This window comes from Eublepharis macularius, chromosome 13 (assembly GCF_028583425.1).
Source record: "Eublepharis macularius isolate TG4126 chromosome 13, MPM_Emac_v1.0, whole genome shotgun sequence".
In the NCBI taxonomy this organism is placed as follows: Eukaryota; Metazoa; Chordata; class Lepidosauria; order Squamata; family Eublepharidae; genus Eublepharis; species Eublepharis macularius.
The window spans coordinates 29,390,577-29,406,336 of NC_072802.1; the positions used below are offsets into that span (position 1 = coordinate 29,390,577).

At 42.0% G+C, this 15,760-nt stretch overlaps 1 protein-coding gene across 1 annotated transcript in view; it reads right to left on the reverse strand.

Moving 5' to 3' along the window:
- Nucleotides 1-15,760, reverse strand: part of PCDH11X (protocadherin 11 X-linked) — an 871,923-nt gene that overhangs the window by 788,406 nt on the left and 67,757 nt on the right. Inside the window, exon 3 of the mRNA XM_054996791.1 lies at nucleotides 11,106-13,592. Within this exon, the coding sequence (XP_054852766.1) occupies nucleotides 11,106-13,592 (2,487 nt within the window). The remainder of the gene's footprint in view (nucleotides 1-11,105; nucleotides 13,593-15,760) is intronic.

Genomic DNA, 15,760 nt, shown 5'->3' on the forward strand with positions numbered 1-15,760 from the left:
GTGATTGAGAAGGGAAGGACTACTAGTTACCATAGCTCCTGAATCAGGGTAAGAGTGGCCACAGTGAGTGTACAAGGCAGGGGTGGCAACAAAGAATGCCACCTCCCCAAATCCATTGACTGTGACTATCACTTCACTGTGCCTCATTACAAAGCCAACTTTGAATGGTTTCAGGCAGGTCACTGTGTTGGTGTGTAGTAGAAGAGCAAGATAATAGCACTTTAAAGAACAACTAGATTTTCAGGGTATGAGCTTTCGAGAAGGGAGATCTCACTCTGAAAAGCTCATACCTACTTGGTCTTAAGGTGCTATTAGACCCAAATCTTGCTCTAACCTTGAATGGGACCTTTTACATGGCTGCCATGAAAATGTGGCATATGGTCTTTAAAATCCACCTGATCTTGTTCATAGACACTTCAGAGAAATTTGAATATTTTTTGTATACAATAACCTTTGAAGCTGTGGTTTCCTGGCACTTTCCCTTTTATTGCAGTTGCTGTGTTATTAACAGTTAGACGGCTGATTGGGGAATTTTTTCCATGTATTTTTTTTTCTTGTATATTGCTTTGATATGGTTGAAATGTCACCTAGTGATATCATGAATAAATAAAAACAGATCGTTTGACTTAGAGGACTTAAGAATCCTGGGTTCCACATGCTGCATAGAACATGTATTGTGTGTTCTTACTAACATTATATATTCTTGCAATGATCAATACTGCAAAAAGAAGGACGGCAGTTTGGTGTAGTGATTAAGAGCGCGGGACTCTAATCTGGAGAGATGGTTTGATTTCCCCACTCCTCCACTTTCAGCCAACTGAGTAACCTTGGGTCAGTCACAGCTTCTAGGAGCTGTCTCAGTCCCACCCATCTCACAGGGTGTTTGTTGTTGTGAGGATAATAATAACATACATTGTGAACTGCTCTGAGTGGGTGTTAAGTCTTCCTGAAGGGTGGTATATGAATCAAATGTTATTATTATTATTATTATTATTATCAAAAGTATGAAAAGAGATTTGCTAAGGCCAAATGTATTTCCATGGGGTGGATTGTGTGAGTGGATTCCATGAGTGGATTGTGAAGCTATTTCTTGTATGAAATTAAATATCACCACCCTGCAATAACAATAGCCATACCTGAAAATGCACAGTAGAATATGGTAAAATTGCAATACACCGTTATAAATAGGATTTATTATAGTTTACAGATCAGAGAGCCAAATGAACAATTCCTTTCAATAGAGGCAGACAGCAAATATGTGACGGGAACTTTAGGCAAAAGTCTTTGTTGACAATCTACAGGTTGACAAATGAGAAAGTGGGACACAGCAAGCCTGCTTGAAGTACGGTTACATCTGATATAGAACAGCATGGGAGATTTTCTTGAAACCTAGTTGATGGGTTCTCAACAAGTGTTTAAAAACTTTCAGATAAAATTTAAGTGTACTGTGCAGAGGAGGATTTTTAAAAAGAGTGCAAAGCTTTTTGTCACCCACATCCCATGCTACCTTCAGAATCAGGAACTCCAGTGCACATGTGGAATTCTTATACCCTCCATGATTTTCATATTCATTTATCTGTTGGAAGTTTTTTGGCTTGTTACAATGAACATGATGCAGACAGCATTAAGCATTTTCAGGTCTTGCTGAATTTGACCCCATGCCCCAAACCAGAGGAAATACATTAATGGCAGAAAAATTGTGACTAGAAATGGGCACAAACTGAAATACAAAGCAAAATTAAGCATGAACCAGGCCAGCTTGTGGTTCGTGATGAACCACGATTCATCAGATCCCATTTCTGATGAACCGTCACGAACTTTTAGGCTGGTTCGTTTTGTTCGTTTTTTGGTTCGTCACTGCAGGCAGCCTGGTGCCAATCATTCAGTTTCCTAGGCAACAGGGGATGGACTTCCTGCAGACCTTCTGCAGCTCCTAGAAGCTGTTGGGAGTGATGATTTTCTGACCCAGATGTGACGTTTTCACAACCCAAACAAACAGTTTCGCAAACCAGGTTCAGCATCGTGAAAGCTTGTGAAAGTTTGTGGTTCGTGAAATTTGACGAACCACGAACCACATGGTTCAGTTTTTTTCCCCGTTCGTGCCCATCTCTAATTGTGAACATACATGTCACTTGTTTAAGTTAAAATAATACTGGGGGAGAGGAAGGAATTGGGTCAGGGCTGGGTTACCAGGAACATATTAGCCACTACTCCTGATACCATTTTCCTGATCTAGGAATCCAATCCTAATTAACCAAGTTATGCTCTGTCTAAAATTGCACTGTAAATCTCACACGCCCCACAGCTGCCATTTTCCCCAAGATGTAAATAAAACAGCATATTTACTCAAAAGGAAGACAACCCTGAATGTAAGATGAGTGCCTCCTCCTCAAATGTTATACACTTAAAGGGTTTTTTTCCAAAAAAAAATTGGACATAACTGTAACTTATATGCAAATTTAAGACAACCTTTTCTTTCTCCCCCTCTCTCTTTCTTTCTTTGATGGCATACCTGAGGAAAATAAACAAACAAAACCCTAGGCTTGCATTTAAGTAAATACTATATGGAGCAGAAAGCAGCTTAAAGGGGAGTTGTGTGGTCTGTGGAAATAGTATCCTTTCCAAGATTTCACCCACGTTACTGCTCTCAATTTAAAACAAATGTGTAAGATGTGTTCATGAATCTTCCATTTCCTCATCTAATTAGGCCTGAACTTTCCTTCTGAAATCAATGAGATTTAAAGGTGCTTAACATAGGCTGTATTGTCGCACTGAATAAATGGTAATTGAGAGATGTGTTCGTGACATGCACTTAACTTTTGCTGCATGCTGCCCCATCTGGAAAAAAAAATCAATCTGAGCTTCAGATGAATATGAAGCTTAGACATCTCTTTCTGGATGAAACAACACAAGACAAATTGTAGAACCTCATGCCATCTGTGCATCTGAATGTTTTGACACATGTAAGCTAATGTGCAAAAGAGCCTTGTGTGTGGAGCTCCTTGAGCATTTGGGCACACAGAGAAGGTTAGGTGCTCTTTCACTCTCCAAGATGCCTAACCTTACGTTAGCATTCTTACAATGATGAAAACAAATCCATGTTTCTTTATACTCCTTTTTTGTTCTTGAAGAAAGTAATGAGCACAATCCAGTAGGAACCAATGGAAACATTTCTGTGTCCTGGTAGAGCCCTCTGACTTCTCAACAGGGCATGTGTCTGTGGAGTTCCATAGAGATTGCACGCATTACGTTGTGCACTCAGTGTTAATACTGTTACATATTGTGTACATTCTTTTATGCATAATTACCCAAAGGAGGATAAAACAAAACACATTAATGCAACAGTGATGTACATAATACATGTTTTAAATACATGGAAAGCAACAAAGAAAGATGAAAACAGTAGATCTTACATTAACAGAAAATTAAGTGATCTTGTCAAGTTGTTTAAAAATGCAGCCATTTTAATCCTGGACAGCAGTTATTTTAATTTGCACTACGCATAGTCATTTTTTTTAAATACTCATTTGCCAGTTTATCACACTAAATGCAAGGCATTTTGTATAAGAATTTGGAAAAAAAAATGCAAATTGTGCCTATGTAGGTCTTTATAAAAATACTAAACATAATATAATGAAACATTTCCTTGGAAAGCTTAAGGAATTGCTTGCAATAAAAGTAAAGACAGAGCACTGCTACAAATACATACATATGGATATGAAAAATAGGAGCCAGGTTCTTCCTCTGGCCAGAGTCATACATTTAGGAGGCTGGAGATCATTCATTACCATTAGTGTGTGCAGATACTTCTTCCCTCTTACATACACATAACATCGGAGGTGGGTGTTCCACTTAAGCTTGGCTTGTAGGACCTCCATCCCTCCCTTCTATCGTTCTCTCTCTTTATTGGAAGGGGGAAATCATGAGAATTGAGTCTCTGCTTATATATCATGTACCCCAATCCTCCCCATCATGTAAAGAGGATCACCAGCCTGCTAAGCATGTGAACAAAGCTGTACCAACACTTTCAGATCAAGAAACCACCGTCAAATGCCCATATCTAGCTATCCTTCATAACAACACCTCTGCCTTACAGAAATAGCTAAAAACAACAGTGATTTCTCTTTGTGGAGCACATAAGGCAATGCATTCTACTGAAAAAATGCAAGGAGTATAAAGAACTTTACATTTGTCTTTTTCAAATACGTATGCATAAAAGTTATTGCTCCTTTTTCAGTATAAGGGGAGGGAAGGACAACAGATGTTTGAACATAAATAAATAAGGGCACAAGTCCATGAAGGACAAAGTGGTTACTAGCAACTTAAAAGATTAAAAGATTTATAGTTACCACCATTCACACTGAGTGATGGTTAATATCACTTATTTTGTCTTAGCAAAACTACATTGTAGAACAGCTATAGCACAATGCACTAAAGTCTCTCTTTGTCATCTTTCTTTCTTTTTCTGTGCAAAGTTCTTGCCCTGGATACCTTTCTGTAGGGCAGCTTGAACAGTTCACCGCCATTCGAAAACCCCTCTGGAGATCAGACGATAAAATTCTTCCGGCAATCAGGGAGAGAGGACAAAGGGCTTTCTCGTGCTATTTCCATATTTTCATGTTTGCTGGCTTAACATCATTGTGTACGACTTCAGTACTTAACAGCTGATGCGAAGACGTTCAGAGCTGGCAAACAGAGAAACAGCATGAGAAAAGCCCTTGCCTTCATCATCCCATCAACCACACTATCTTTTTTTAAATAGTTAATATTGCCGGGGAAAGGGAAATGACAACTTGGACACCTGGGCAATTCAGATTTAAAAAATAGCCATGACAACAGTTGGCATGCTACCATTTTAGGATTTTCTTAGCACCCCTCCCCCCAACAGAATACTGATCCACCCAAGTTGCCCTATTAAAGGTATATGTTTATCAGTAAACAAGTAAACAGTGTTAATAATCCCTACCTAGACATCTATGGGGACTGTAGTTCAGCAATGTCTTAAAATGGGTTTGATACCCTCATCAACTCCGAGGAATCACTGAAACAAACCAGGCAAGCTGGTTTAAAAAGCAACATAGGATGGTGGTCTAGACATGCCCATGGTGGGGGGAGGGGGAATGCAATCCCACCAGGTCCTATCACAAAAAATTATAACAGGCTCAAAGTTTTATTTATCTATATTACTGTAAAAGACAATTCTAAGTGTCATTTCCACACACGTCATGCACTTGGGACATTTCTGCTGCACGCTTGGAACCCTTGACAAAGTCTACTGAAGTTAAAGAGGTGAACAAATATTTTGACGGGCAACATCTCCAACCCCAAAGACTTGAGACAGTGTTTTGCTGTTAGGATTTTGTTACACAAGATGTCTGACACAAGTCAAGTTAGGAAAAATCCCAATGTTACTTGTATCAGATCTGTGACCAAAGAAGACTCACCTTTTAAAGTACTTTCTGCACCCATTCTATTCCATAGCCTGGAGTGGTGGGGCTTCAGCCTCCCCTCCCTCCCACCCTGACCCTTTTGGCAACTAAAAAATGGCAGGGTGAGTAGCCCATGGCTGGTCATGCATCCAACACAAGTCAGGTTGGGGTTTCCCAAGCTGACTCACATCAGATGTCTTGTATAATAAGACCATTACTTTAGGAATGACTCTGTAGACTGTTGTTATCCCTCAGAATTAAAAAAAAAAGATCCATGGAAAGCAATGTTATAAGAGAAGGAGCGTAGGAAGAAACTGAAGTAAAAACAGAGAATCAAGGTAAAACTTCCTCCTATCTTAGGTACTTAATAATGGTGGCCATAAGATAAACTACAATACTAAAGAATAGCTCAAAGCAGTTTTTTTTTCAGCATATATGACAAAATTACCCACATAAATGAGGACCAGTGGGAGCAAAAGTCACAAAAGTCTCTGTTTCAATCCTGATTATAGCAAGAACAGCATTCTATATGTTGTATTTTCCTAAAGAATATCCAGTGTAAACTAGACAGAGATGAAGATCTGGACAAATTAGAACTCTAGGGCCCAGTTCACTCATGCAAATTGGCTGTTCTGACTTTCCCCACAATCTCTCACAACCATCCCTGGGTACAATCTTGTACCAGCACAGTCAGCTGTGACTTCCACCAAGTAGGAAGCTCAAGCAACTGGATTACATGTGTGAATTGCGCTTTAGAGACACATCTTCAGAGACATTATTTTCTTAAGAAAAAAAACAGAATTCAACATGGATTCAGCAATCTCATGTATTAATAAGAAACTTGCAAATCTTTGCCCATACTCTTAAAGTTCCCTCAAACTTCCGATCATCAAGAACTCTTCTGGATTCTCCAGGAAACAATTCACTCTAGAGAAGATCAAGGTTAATCATGAGCTGTGATTAATGTTTCTGGTCCCCTGGTGGGGGTGGAGGATAGCCCACTCCTAGCTTCCTCCCCCTGCCACCCCTCACCTGGCCGGCAGGGGGGAAAGGTGTGGGAACGGGCCTCCCGGTATGCATTCCCAGCATAAAGCAACAGGGAAAATGGAAGAGGGCTCTACAGCTGTGAGCACCTGTAAGTAGCTATTGACATTGGAAGTTGGTACAGGCACACAGAGGCTTTTGCATATTCAGTTTCCCCACACAGAGAAGGCTGTAGCAACTTGGTATGCAAGCAAATGATGAGGAGAAAGGGTGTCATATCCATACTAAAGATTGATATAAAATATTACTAATAGTGACTTCAAAGAACCATGTAATCCCTTTCTATATCATAAAAAGGTTTGCCTTGAGTCCTAGTGGCTAAACTGCATCAAGGTTTAAACTAAATGAGAAGCTGGGTCTGAAACTGCATCTCTCATTGGATTTCTCTAAGCAGTAATCATGTGCAAAGGTGAGGAGAGGGGATGTTGGATCACAACTGCATCATTGCATGAGGTTTTCCCTATTCCTAATGTCAATCTGGGGAAAACATAGAGGCCAATTTACAGCAAGAGGAGGACATGGGGAGGAAAGAAAGACATGCTATGGGGTCCATCTAGAACACACACATGCATGCATGCATGCGCGCACACACAGAGACACTTTGTCTGCTGTTTAAAGAAACTGGTGATCTAATCATGGCTCTCCAATATCACATCTAACAGTGTGCCCTGCAAAATTACTACAAGCTGACAAATAGATGGGATATATGGGTTGACAATAATCTGCTTGTTTGGGGGGCATCTGTAAGCCTGAAGGGTCACACTGATCTATAGCACATCATAAAGGAAAACATTATATCCTACTTCAGAATGTTCTTGAGCCTGTTAGGCAATGGCTTATTTAAGACAAAGCAGTATTTATTACTATTTTCCTTCCTCATGCACATGCGGAACACATACAACAGTTTTTTTAAAAAAAACTTCTATCATCTCACTTATGTCAGGGCTTGATTTTGGGTTGGATCCAGCACAACATTTCCATTTGCACTAGAATTATTGTGCTAGCCGAAAAGAAAAGAAAACGACTGCAGGAGTCACTTGCACTATCAATGTTGTTGTATCCCCATTTGGTTTTCTGCTTGTGCAAAATTTTGTGCAACCAAATGGGTGATGGGGGGTGGGGGGGTTAACAGTGGGACAGTGGGGTGGGGAGCCTTCACTTTCTTGTTGCACCAGGAATGATGTAATTCCTAGTACAACAAGGAAGTCCTTTGGAGAGTGTGGGAGAATGTTGCAGGGCTCCTGGGCCTATTCTCTGCACCTTTCTTCCCACCAGCCAGGTGAGCAGTGGCAGGTGGTGGAGTCTGAGACTGGAAGATCCCCCACCCCCACTGGGGGAATGGGATCTCTACCTCTAAGGGTGACAGTGTAGATTAGACTCAAAGAGAGAGTGTGAATGAGAGGGAAGTGGCAAGATGATGGACCCAATCTGAGGAGGTCTTCAAAAGTCACCACAAATTCTGGAGGCAAAACTGATGTCTACCTTAACCAAGTGAGCTTAGGGAGTGATCTTATACAGAGGTGGTCCTGAATGAGATGTAGGTTTGCCAAGTCCCTTCACTCCTCCGGCGGGAGATTGGGACACTGGCTCCTATCTCTTTCTCACTGTCGTGTCCTTTCATATGCACGTGTGCTCCTGGCAGGCATGATGATGTCAATTCTGGGAAGTGATGTCATCATGTGGGTCAAAGAGTGGCCTGGACACCCTTTGACCCATGGCTGAATGCCCCAAGTGGCTGAATCACCCCACTGCAGGGCACAATTCGTCCCGAAACAGGCCCGCTGCAGAGTGCGAATCGGGCCGCTGTGGGCACGGGAGCATGCCGCGCTGCCTGGGGGCACACTTCACTGTCCAAGGGAAGTGCCCTGAGGGATGGGACCCCCACTGGCCAAGTAAGTGGGGGCAGGGGACGAAGGTAGGAGCAGGGGATTCCCTGCCCCGGGCAGGGGAACGGCAACTCTAATGAAATGGTAAGATCATGTATTTTTTCCACTTTAAACTAGGTGTTCATAGTTTTTGCCACTTCAGACTACTCCTTGGTAAAAACTGACTGAAAGTAGGAACAAGGACAGCAAGGAATGGGCTGGGCTACAACCTGTCTCCTTGGTATGCTACATAGTTCTGTTTTGTTTTTCCCTTCACTTGGAGAGAAGGTGTTTTCTGTTCGCACCTCTTAAAGAAACATAACCCATGTTTGCAATCTGAAATGGTGCAATTAATTCTACCACCTCACGTTGCTGCGTATACAATATGCAGAATCAGATGGCAGTATTATGGCAATCTTATGGACTTCACTATTTTAGATTGCAGGTTTCTGAGGGTCATATTTTAATGCTCCTCCACACAAGGAAAACTTCTTGCATGAACACACTAGCTCTATAGGGAGAGGGCTGTGATCAACCTTTCTCCCCAATATGTCCATCTACTACATAAAGCTAGCTCTTTATCTAGACAGCAATTTAAAAACATGGCATCTGTGGTGTGAAACGTTATATTCAGAATTCTTCTGCCACAGACTCAGGGCTTGGCCCACAATGCAGCTGGAAAAATGGGATCTCCATGAGAGGACCTTTTAAACCTAAGTTACTCCCATACAGTGCCCCAAATCACATTGAAGCTTCACTGGGGGGGGGGCATGGTTAACCATCTCTACCTCATGAAATTTCAGTAATCAAAACCGTTCCCTGCACTATTAGTTAGCCCTCATAAGAGGGGGGGGGATGAGTGCCACTCCCTCCCCTTTTTAAAAGGGCTAACAACAGTATGTGGGTGGTGGAGGATTTTATTAGAAAAACCCTATGAGGATGGAAGGGTTAAGTCCTCTCTCCTTTTCCGATGTATCCCCATCCAAGTTGCAGCTTGGTGTGACTGATAATGCTTTTCAAAAATCACTAGGAAGATCCATTACTGCTCTCCAGCCATCTTTTCTGGCATGACCTTCTGTCTACTCTTTCATTCTGCGTAATGTCTAGAATGGGTCTTACTGAGCAAACAGTGGGGGAACCTGAATACTCCATATAGTTTCTTTACGTATTTTTTCCAGTTTTGCTTGGCTCTGAGCCTGATTTCATGTGAAAAAGTTTCCTCCAATTAGAAGATAACCAATATCCTTGCACTCTATAATTTCTATCAAAACCTATCTGCAAGATAAGTGTTCTTCAAAGGACTGTATTGAAATATTTGCATATAAAAAACATTATTCATCTGTCTCTCCTCACACACAATGGCTGACAAAAACAGTCAACTTGAAACAACACTTTTGCACTCAACATCTCTGTCATCTCTTACAGGGATTCTAGTTACTAGCTAAACTGTTTTAGACAAAGGGACAACAAAGCCACACTCCTCTTTCAACACCCATAAAAGGTATGCCCAAAGTTAAGATGTATTTTTTAGCTCCCTCAACTACTTTGGTAATGGGACAAATCGCCTTACCCTAACTGAAGATGATATATATCTGCTCTGTTGAAGGGAAATGGTGTTTGCCTTTGGTGCTGCAACAGGTGACAATTTGCTTCATTCAAAGCAAGTGTCTTTGTTCTGGCTCCCTTAGAGGCATAGAAATAATCATACAAACACTGAGACAAGGTGCTTGTTTCCACTGAAATAAAATATCACTGACAGTTTTCAAGAAGAGGCAGGATGAATATTTGTCAGAGATGCTTTAGGTTGATCCTGCAATGGGCAGGGGGTTGAACTAGATCGTCTGTATGACCCCTTCCAACTCTATGATTCTATGATCTCTTCAGAATCGCAAACAAAATTAAGAGGCCTGCCCCTCCCATTATCTTTCACAAGTTAAAAAATAAAACTTGACATTATTATTGTATTTTCAGCTTTAGGTATTAGTTCCAGCCGTGTTTTAGCCATTCTCTATTCATTCTGGCACAAACAGAATGGGAAGCTCAATCTACAGTGAGTTTACCAGTAAAGGCTGTACAGTACTTGCAATGCCTCATATATATATATATGTGTGTGTATATATATACTGTGCTTCAGTGCTGTTTTATGTTGTCAATTGTGTCAGGCGCCCAGCTTTTAGGAACCTATATAGCACGGTATATTTCTACCTTGGAAAATGGCACTCAATCCCTTGTAAGGGCAGGATGGGGTGGGGGGTGAGGCGAGAATCTTGCATGTTTCTCAGAGACCTTGAGGTATATAGCACTGAACAAATGAAGTCTGCAATTCCAGACTCCATTAGCATTAAGAACCACTTATCAGATCCTACAAAGCTTTATTGCTTTCCACCTGGCCTAGATTACTTAGATTCCCGAGCATGCGATGCTAGCTAGCGAGGACAGGCCTGTAACCTCCCTTTGTTCTCCAAATCTGCTACATGGACTCCATGAAGCGAGAAGTGCCACACTGCCATCTGCAGACAGGAATCACCCCCTAATATGCTCGTTCAGCAATCAACATTTCCTCGCAGCCAAGAGTCACTTCATTCTCATTCTCGTCCTTTTAGTATTGATGAATCACAAACTGTTTACTTCTCAGTGCTCCAGCCAAGCATGAACATTCAGGATTTTTGTTTTTAATCTGGAGACACAGTGGAATGAAAGGGTGAGGATAAAGTAAAAAAGGTAGAGGGGAGCAAAGGAAGAGGTTCGAAGTGAAACTTGTTATTACCTGTCTGGTGTGGATAGAGCCTGGAGTCTTGAATCCTCCCTGACAGCTGCATTCGGAGACACTGTAAGGGTCCGAGCTACTGGAGGAGCACTTAGAGAGTGAATCACAGCCCACCACAAAGGTGTTATCCAGAGGCAGTTCCTGAATGACATGGTGCTTCTTCGGGGGCACTGGAGTCTCAGGTTTAATTTGGAAGGTGGGCTGCGGTGAGGCAGACTTGTAGTGCTTTGCTAAATCTGGGCTGTCAGGCTTAAAGGTTGTTGGTGTGGTGGCCCAGTTGTATTTTCCCATAGTCTGTTCTTCTAACTCTACAGGAATGTCCAAAGTGCCATTGATGTGCTCATGGCCAGGATCATCAGGCTTAGATTCTTCGATTGTTACAAAGTTAAGAAGAAGACTTTTGGGCGAGCGTTTCTTCTTCTTCTTCTTTTTCTTGATCTGACGGTTTTCCTGATTTGGAGACACCCACTCGCCACTCTGCTTGCTTTTCTGGACTACCTTGTGCCGGGGTGTTTGACGGCATCGTACCAGAGCAGTCACAAAAATGACTAGGATTACCGTCATGGTACCTGCAATGATAGCAATGATGATCTTGACATAATCATTGGTCTGTGGGGTTATCTCACCATCCCCAACGTTTTGGCCAACTGGTGTTTCCATATTTCTGCGTACTAATTCTTGGACGTAAGATCCATTGGTGACAGTTTCATTCACGAATAAATGCACCAAGGCTATAGTGTACAGAGACTCGGGCTGTCCTAAATCATTGACTTTGATAACCAGCCTGTGCAAACCATGATCTGATGAAATGACTTTCTCTTTCAAAGTAACATTGCCTGTTAACTGATCGATCATAAACAAGCCCCTTGAGTTCCCACCTATAATGCTATATCGAAGCTCCGCATTCATCCCCGTATCATTGTCAATGGCAAACACTTTAGTCACTACAGAGCCTGGGCTAGTGGACATTGGAACTAAATCATACGAGTAGTTAGATGAAGGGATGACAAACACAGGTCTGTTGTCATTAACATCAACGACATTGATGGTAACTTTGGCAGTTGACGAACGTTGTAACCTTCCTCCATCCACAGCCTTCACCTGAAAAGTGTAAGACCCTTGCTGCTCTCTGTCAAAGGTAATATTGGGTCTTATGACTCCAGTGAGGGGATCAATAATGAAATTATCTTTGCCATTTAATATAGACAAGGTCACTGCTGCATTCTCCCCCGAGTCTGCATCTGTCACAGTGATGAGCCCAACTGTGCCATACATGGGTAGGTTTTCTGGTACATAGAAATTATACTCATTGTGTGTGAAAGCAGGGCTGTTGTCATTTTGGTCCAAGACTGAAACTGTCACAGTGGCATTGGTCTGCAAAGGTGGCATGCCATTATCTTTAGCCAGCACAGTGAATGAATACCTGTCCTGTTTTTCCCTATCCAGTTTTCTCACTGCAGTCAGAATGCCAGTACGGCGGTCCAGGTTGAAAATGGGAGGTGCGTCCAAGCCCAACATGTAACTTATCTCTGCATTGCGTCCACTGTCTGCATCAGTAGCACTTATCTTGGTCAGCTGGGTTCCAGGAGCGTTGTTCTCAGGGATAGAGAGTCCAATAATGGGTTGTGTGAACACTGGGGCATTGTCATTTTCATCCTTAATTTTGATGAGGAGCATTGCAGACTGGTTCAGGGGTGGTTTCCCTGAATCAGAAGCCACTATTTTAATAGCATATTCCCTTGTGGCCTCGTAGTCTAGGAACGTGGCTGTCTCCAGCAGAAACTGATTATCGAACACAGGCTTTAACCTGAATGGTACATCATGGTCTGTGAAACAGGTAACTTTCCCATTGAGGTCAGCATCCTTATCCATTACCGTAATCAGGGCAATTTTAGTATTGAGTGGAGCTTTCTCGGACAAAAGCACAGTCCCATTCACAGGATTGATAATGTACCTGGTGTCTATTGATGGGATATTATCATTAATGTCAGTGACATTCACTGTCACTGTTGCTCTCGAGGGTGTTGAACTGCCATCACTTGCCAGGACTGTTAACTTGTGTACTGGGGATTCCTCCCGATCCAGGGGCTCCTTGATACTGATAAGACCAGTGGCATTGTCAATGGCAAAAAGTCTTTTGGCCAAACTGGAGATCTGGCTGCTGAAATAGAAGTGGATCTGGGCATTTGATCCCAGATCAGCATCAGTGGCATGGAGCTGAGAAACAGATGTACCTATGGGGGCATTCTCAGGAACGCTGACTTCAATATCATTCTCCTTGAACACTGGGCGGTTATCATTTACATCGGTGACTGTTACTTGGAGAATGGCAGTGCTAGACCTTGGCGGGTTTCCACCATCTTCCACTTTAATCTTCATCACATAGGTGTCTTTCTGCTCCCTGTCAAGAATCTGCTGGACTATCAGCTGGGGCCACTTGTCTCCCTCAGGTGTCTCAATAATATCAAGTCCAAAAACATTTTGACCCTGGAAGCCAGAATGAAAGACGGAAAGCAGGTTATTAAAGAGATTTTGTACACACTCTCATTTCCTCTTATAATACCTGTATACATATTTCCACTTCTGGCTCATCTGGGCCATTAAGGGTGGATATTTTATTGATTGATTTACTTCATTTATACTCTGCCTCTTGCAAATGGGGCACAAAGTGGCTTCCCTCCTCCATTTATCCTCACAACCACCCTGTGAGGTAGGTTAGGCTGAGAGTTTCTAAGATCACCATGGCAGAGCGGGGATATGTAATTGAGTCACCTAGATTCTAGGCCACCACTCTAACCAATATACAATGCTGCCTCTCTATACCATCCTCTGTGTGTGGGTGGCAATAAGTTCCAAGGGTACAATTCAATACATATACTGACTTGGGAAATAAATCCTACTGAAATCAATAGGATTTACTTCTGAGTAAGCTTAAGTTCAGTTGTAAAACAGGACCACAGTTTTATGCTTCTTTGAAATAAACTAATGACTTTTGGGGTCTCATTTACCAAGTTGATGCTATCAGCTGTTTACACAGTGAATCTGTATTCTATCCTGTGCGGTCCTTCCTGCTTTGAATTGTCATGGCGATTCAACTGAGAAGGAAGTTCAAAGGAACTTTTCTCTCAAAATTCCCAATGGCTTGACATTTATGAAGCTATTTCCAACAGTGAAAGTTGGTAGATATTGGTACAGCTGGATGATAGTAATGACTAGAGAGCCTGTTCAAAAAAATGCTAACAGACAGAATACTTTAGATAAGAAATTTTTAGGTAACAAGATTTTATACAGAGTCTCAACTACCTTGAATTATGTTAAGAGGAACCATTTCAGCTGTTATCGATCAACAAGACTGCTCCCGTCTTGAGGGAGAAAGTGACTTACAAGAATCCATCTTGTTTTGTTTTGTTTTTTCCCATTGTGTGCTGCAGATGGGACTAAATGCTCTGAGTAGTTCTGTGATTCTTTTGACAGACTTAAAGTTTTTATACAACACAACTGCTGGGACCATTTACCCGCTGAAAATTGACACTTTGTTCCTACAGGGAAAGAAATTAGGGGTGCCTGAGGCAATTTTTGATTGAAAATCAGTCCAGTGGGAAAGGAGTACAAGCCCTCTCCCCATGTGCCTCTCCCCATGTGTTGATCTTCCCCTTTAAATCAAAGCCCCAGTGGTTGTATCATATAAAATTAAAATCCATCTGCAGAAGGTACTGTGGGACGACACATTGTGTGCAGTTCCTTCCTAAGGGTGCAGGAAGTTTTTGAGCGAATTAAATGTCAGCAAATGCAGCTCCACTGAACATTTCTGCTGGGGTTCCTGAGTGTTTGGAGACAAGCATCTTCCCCTTCACACTTTGAATGTTTACTGCAGCAAATGCCAGCTGGCCTGTGAAGCAATAGAAAGTGTGAAATAGCTTCAAGATTATTATAAAAGGGGGAGAAGAAATGGTAGAGGGGTTGTTTTCCGGGGGTTTTTTACCCTGGATAAGACACCGGGATCCTCTTAGAGGGAAGAAAAGCTTTGCCATTTTAGAAAACCTATTACTGTTTGAAAGAAGGCCTCTTTGCAAGACAGGTTAAGACGGTAGGGCAGAAAGCGATGATATTTCATCTAAAAGCTTCACCTCCATACTGGGCATGCATCCACCAGAAAGACCTCATACTTCCTCATTAGCATCTCTTCCCTTGCCTGTCTTAAACACAGGAGGGCTAGAATTCCTTCCTGGCTGAAAAGCAATAATCACAACACAACACCCCTCCTTTTAAACACCTGTTATGTGGCCCAGCTCTGCAATCATATCCAGATGCTGCAGGCACCATTCTAGATACGATAGGAAAAGAACCATCATCAGTTACTCTTATTTAATGCTAACAGTAGTCCTTGGATGAGGGAGAGAGACTGATTAGATCTGGTCTGTGGCGCTAAATATATGATGCTGCCTTATACTGCATTAGACTGTTGGTCTATCAAGGTCAGTGTTGTCTATTCTGACTGGCAACAACTCCCCAGTCTGCTTGCTGAGGTCTTACACATTAACTGATCCTTTTAACTGGAAATTCTTGAGACTGAGCCTAAGACCTTCTGCATGGAAACCAGATGCTCTATCACTAAGTCCCTCCCCCATATTGCCGTTTCCCTGATTTAAATGGAT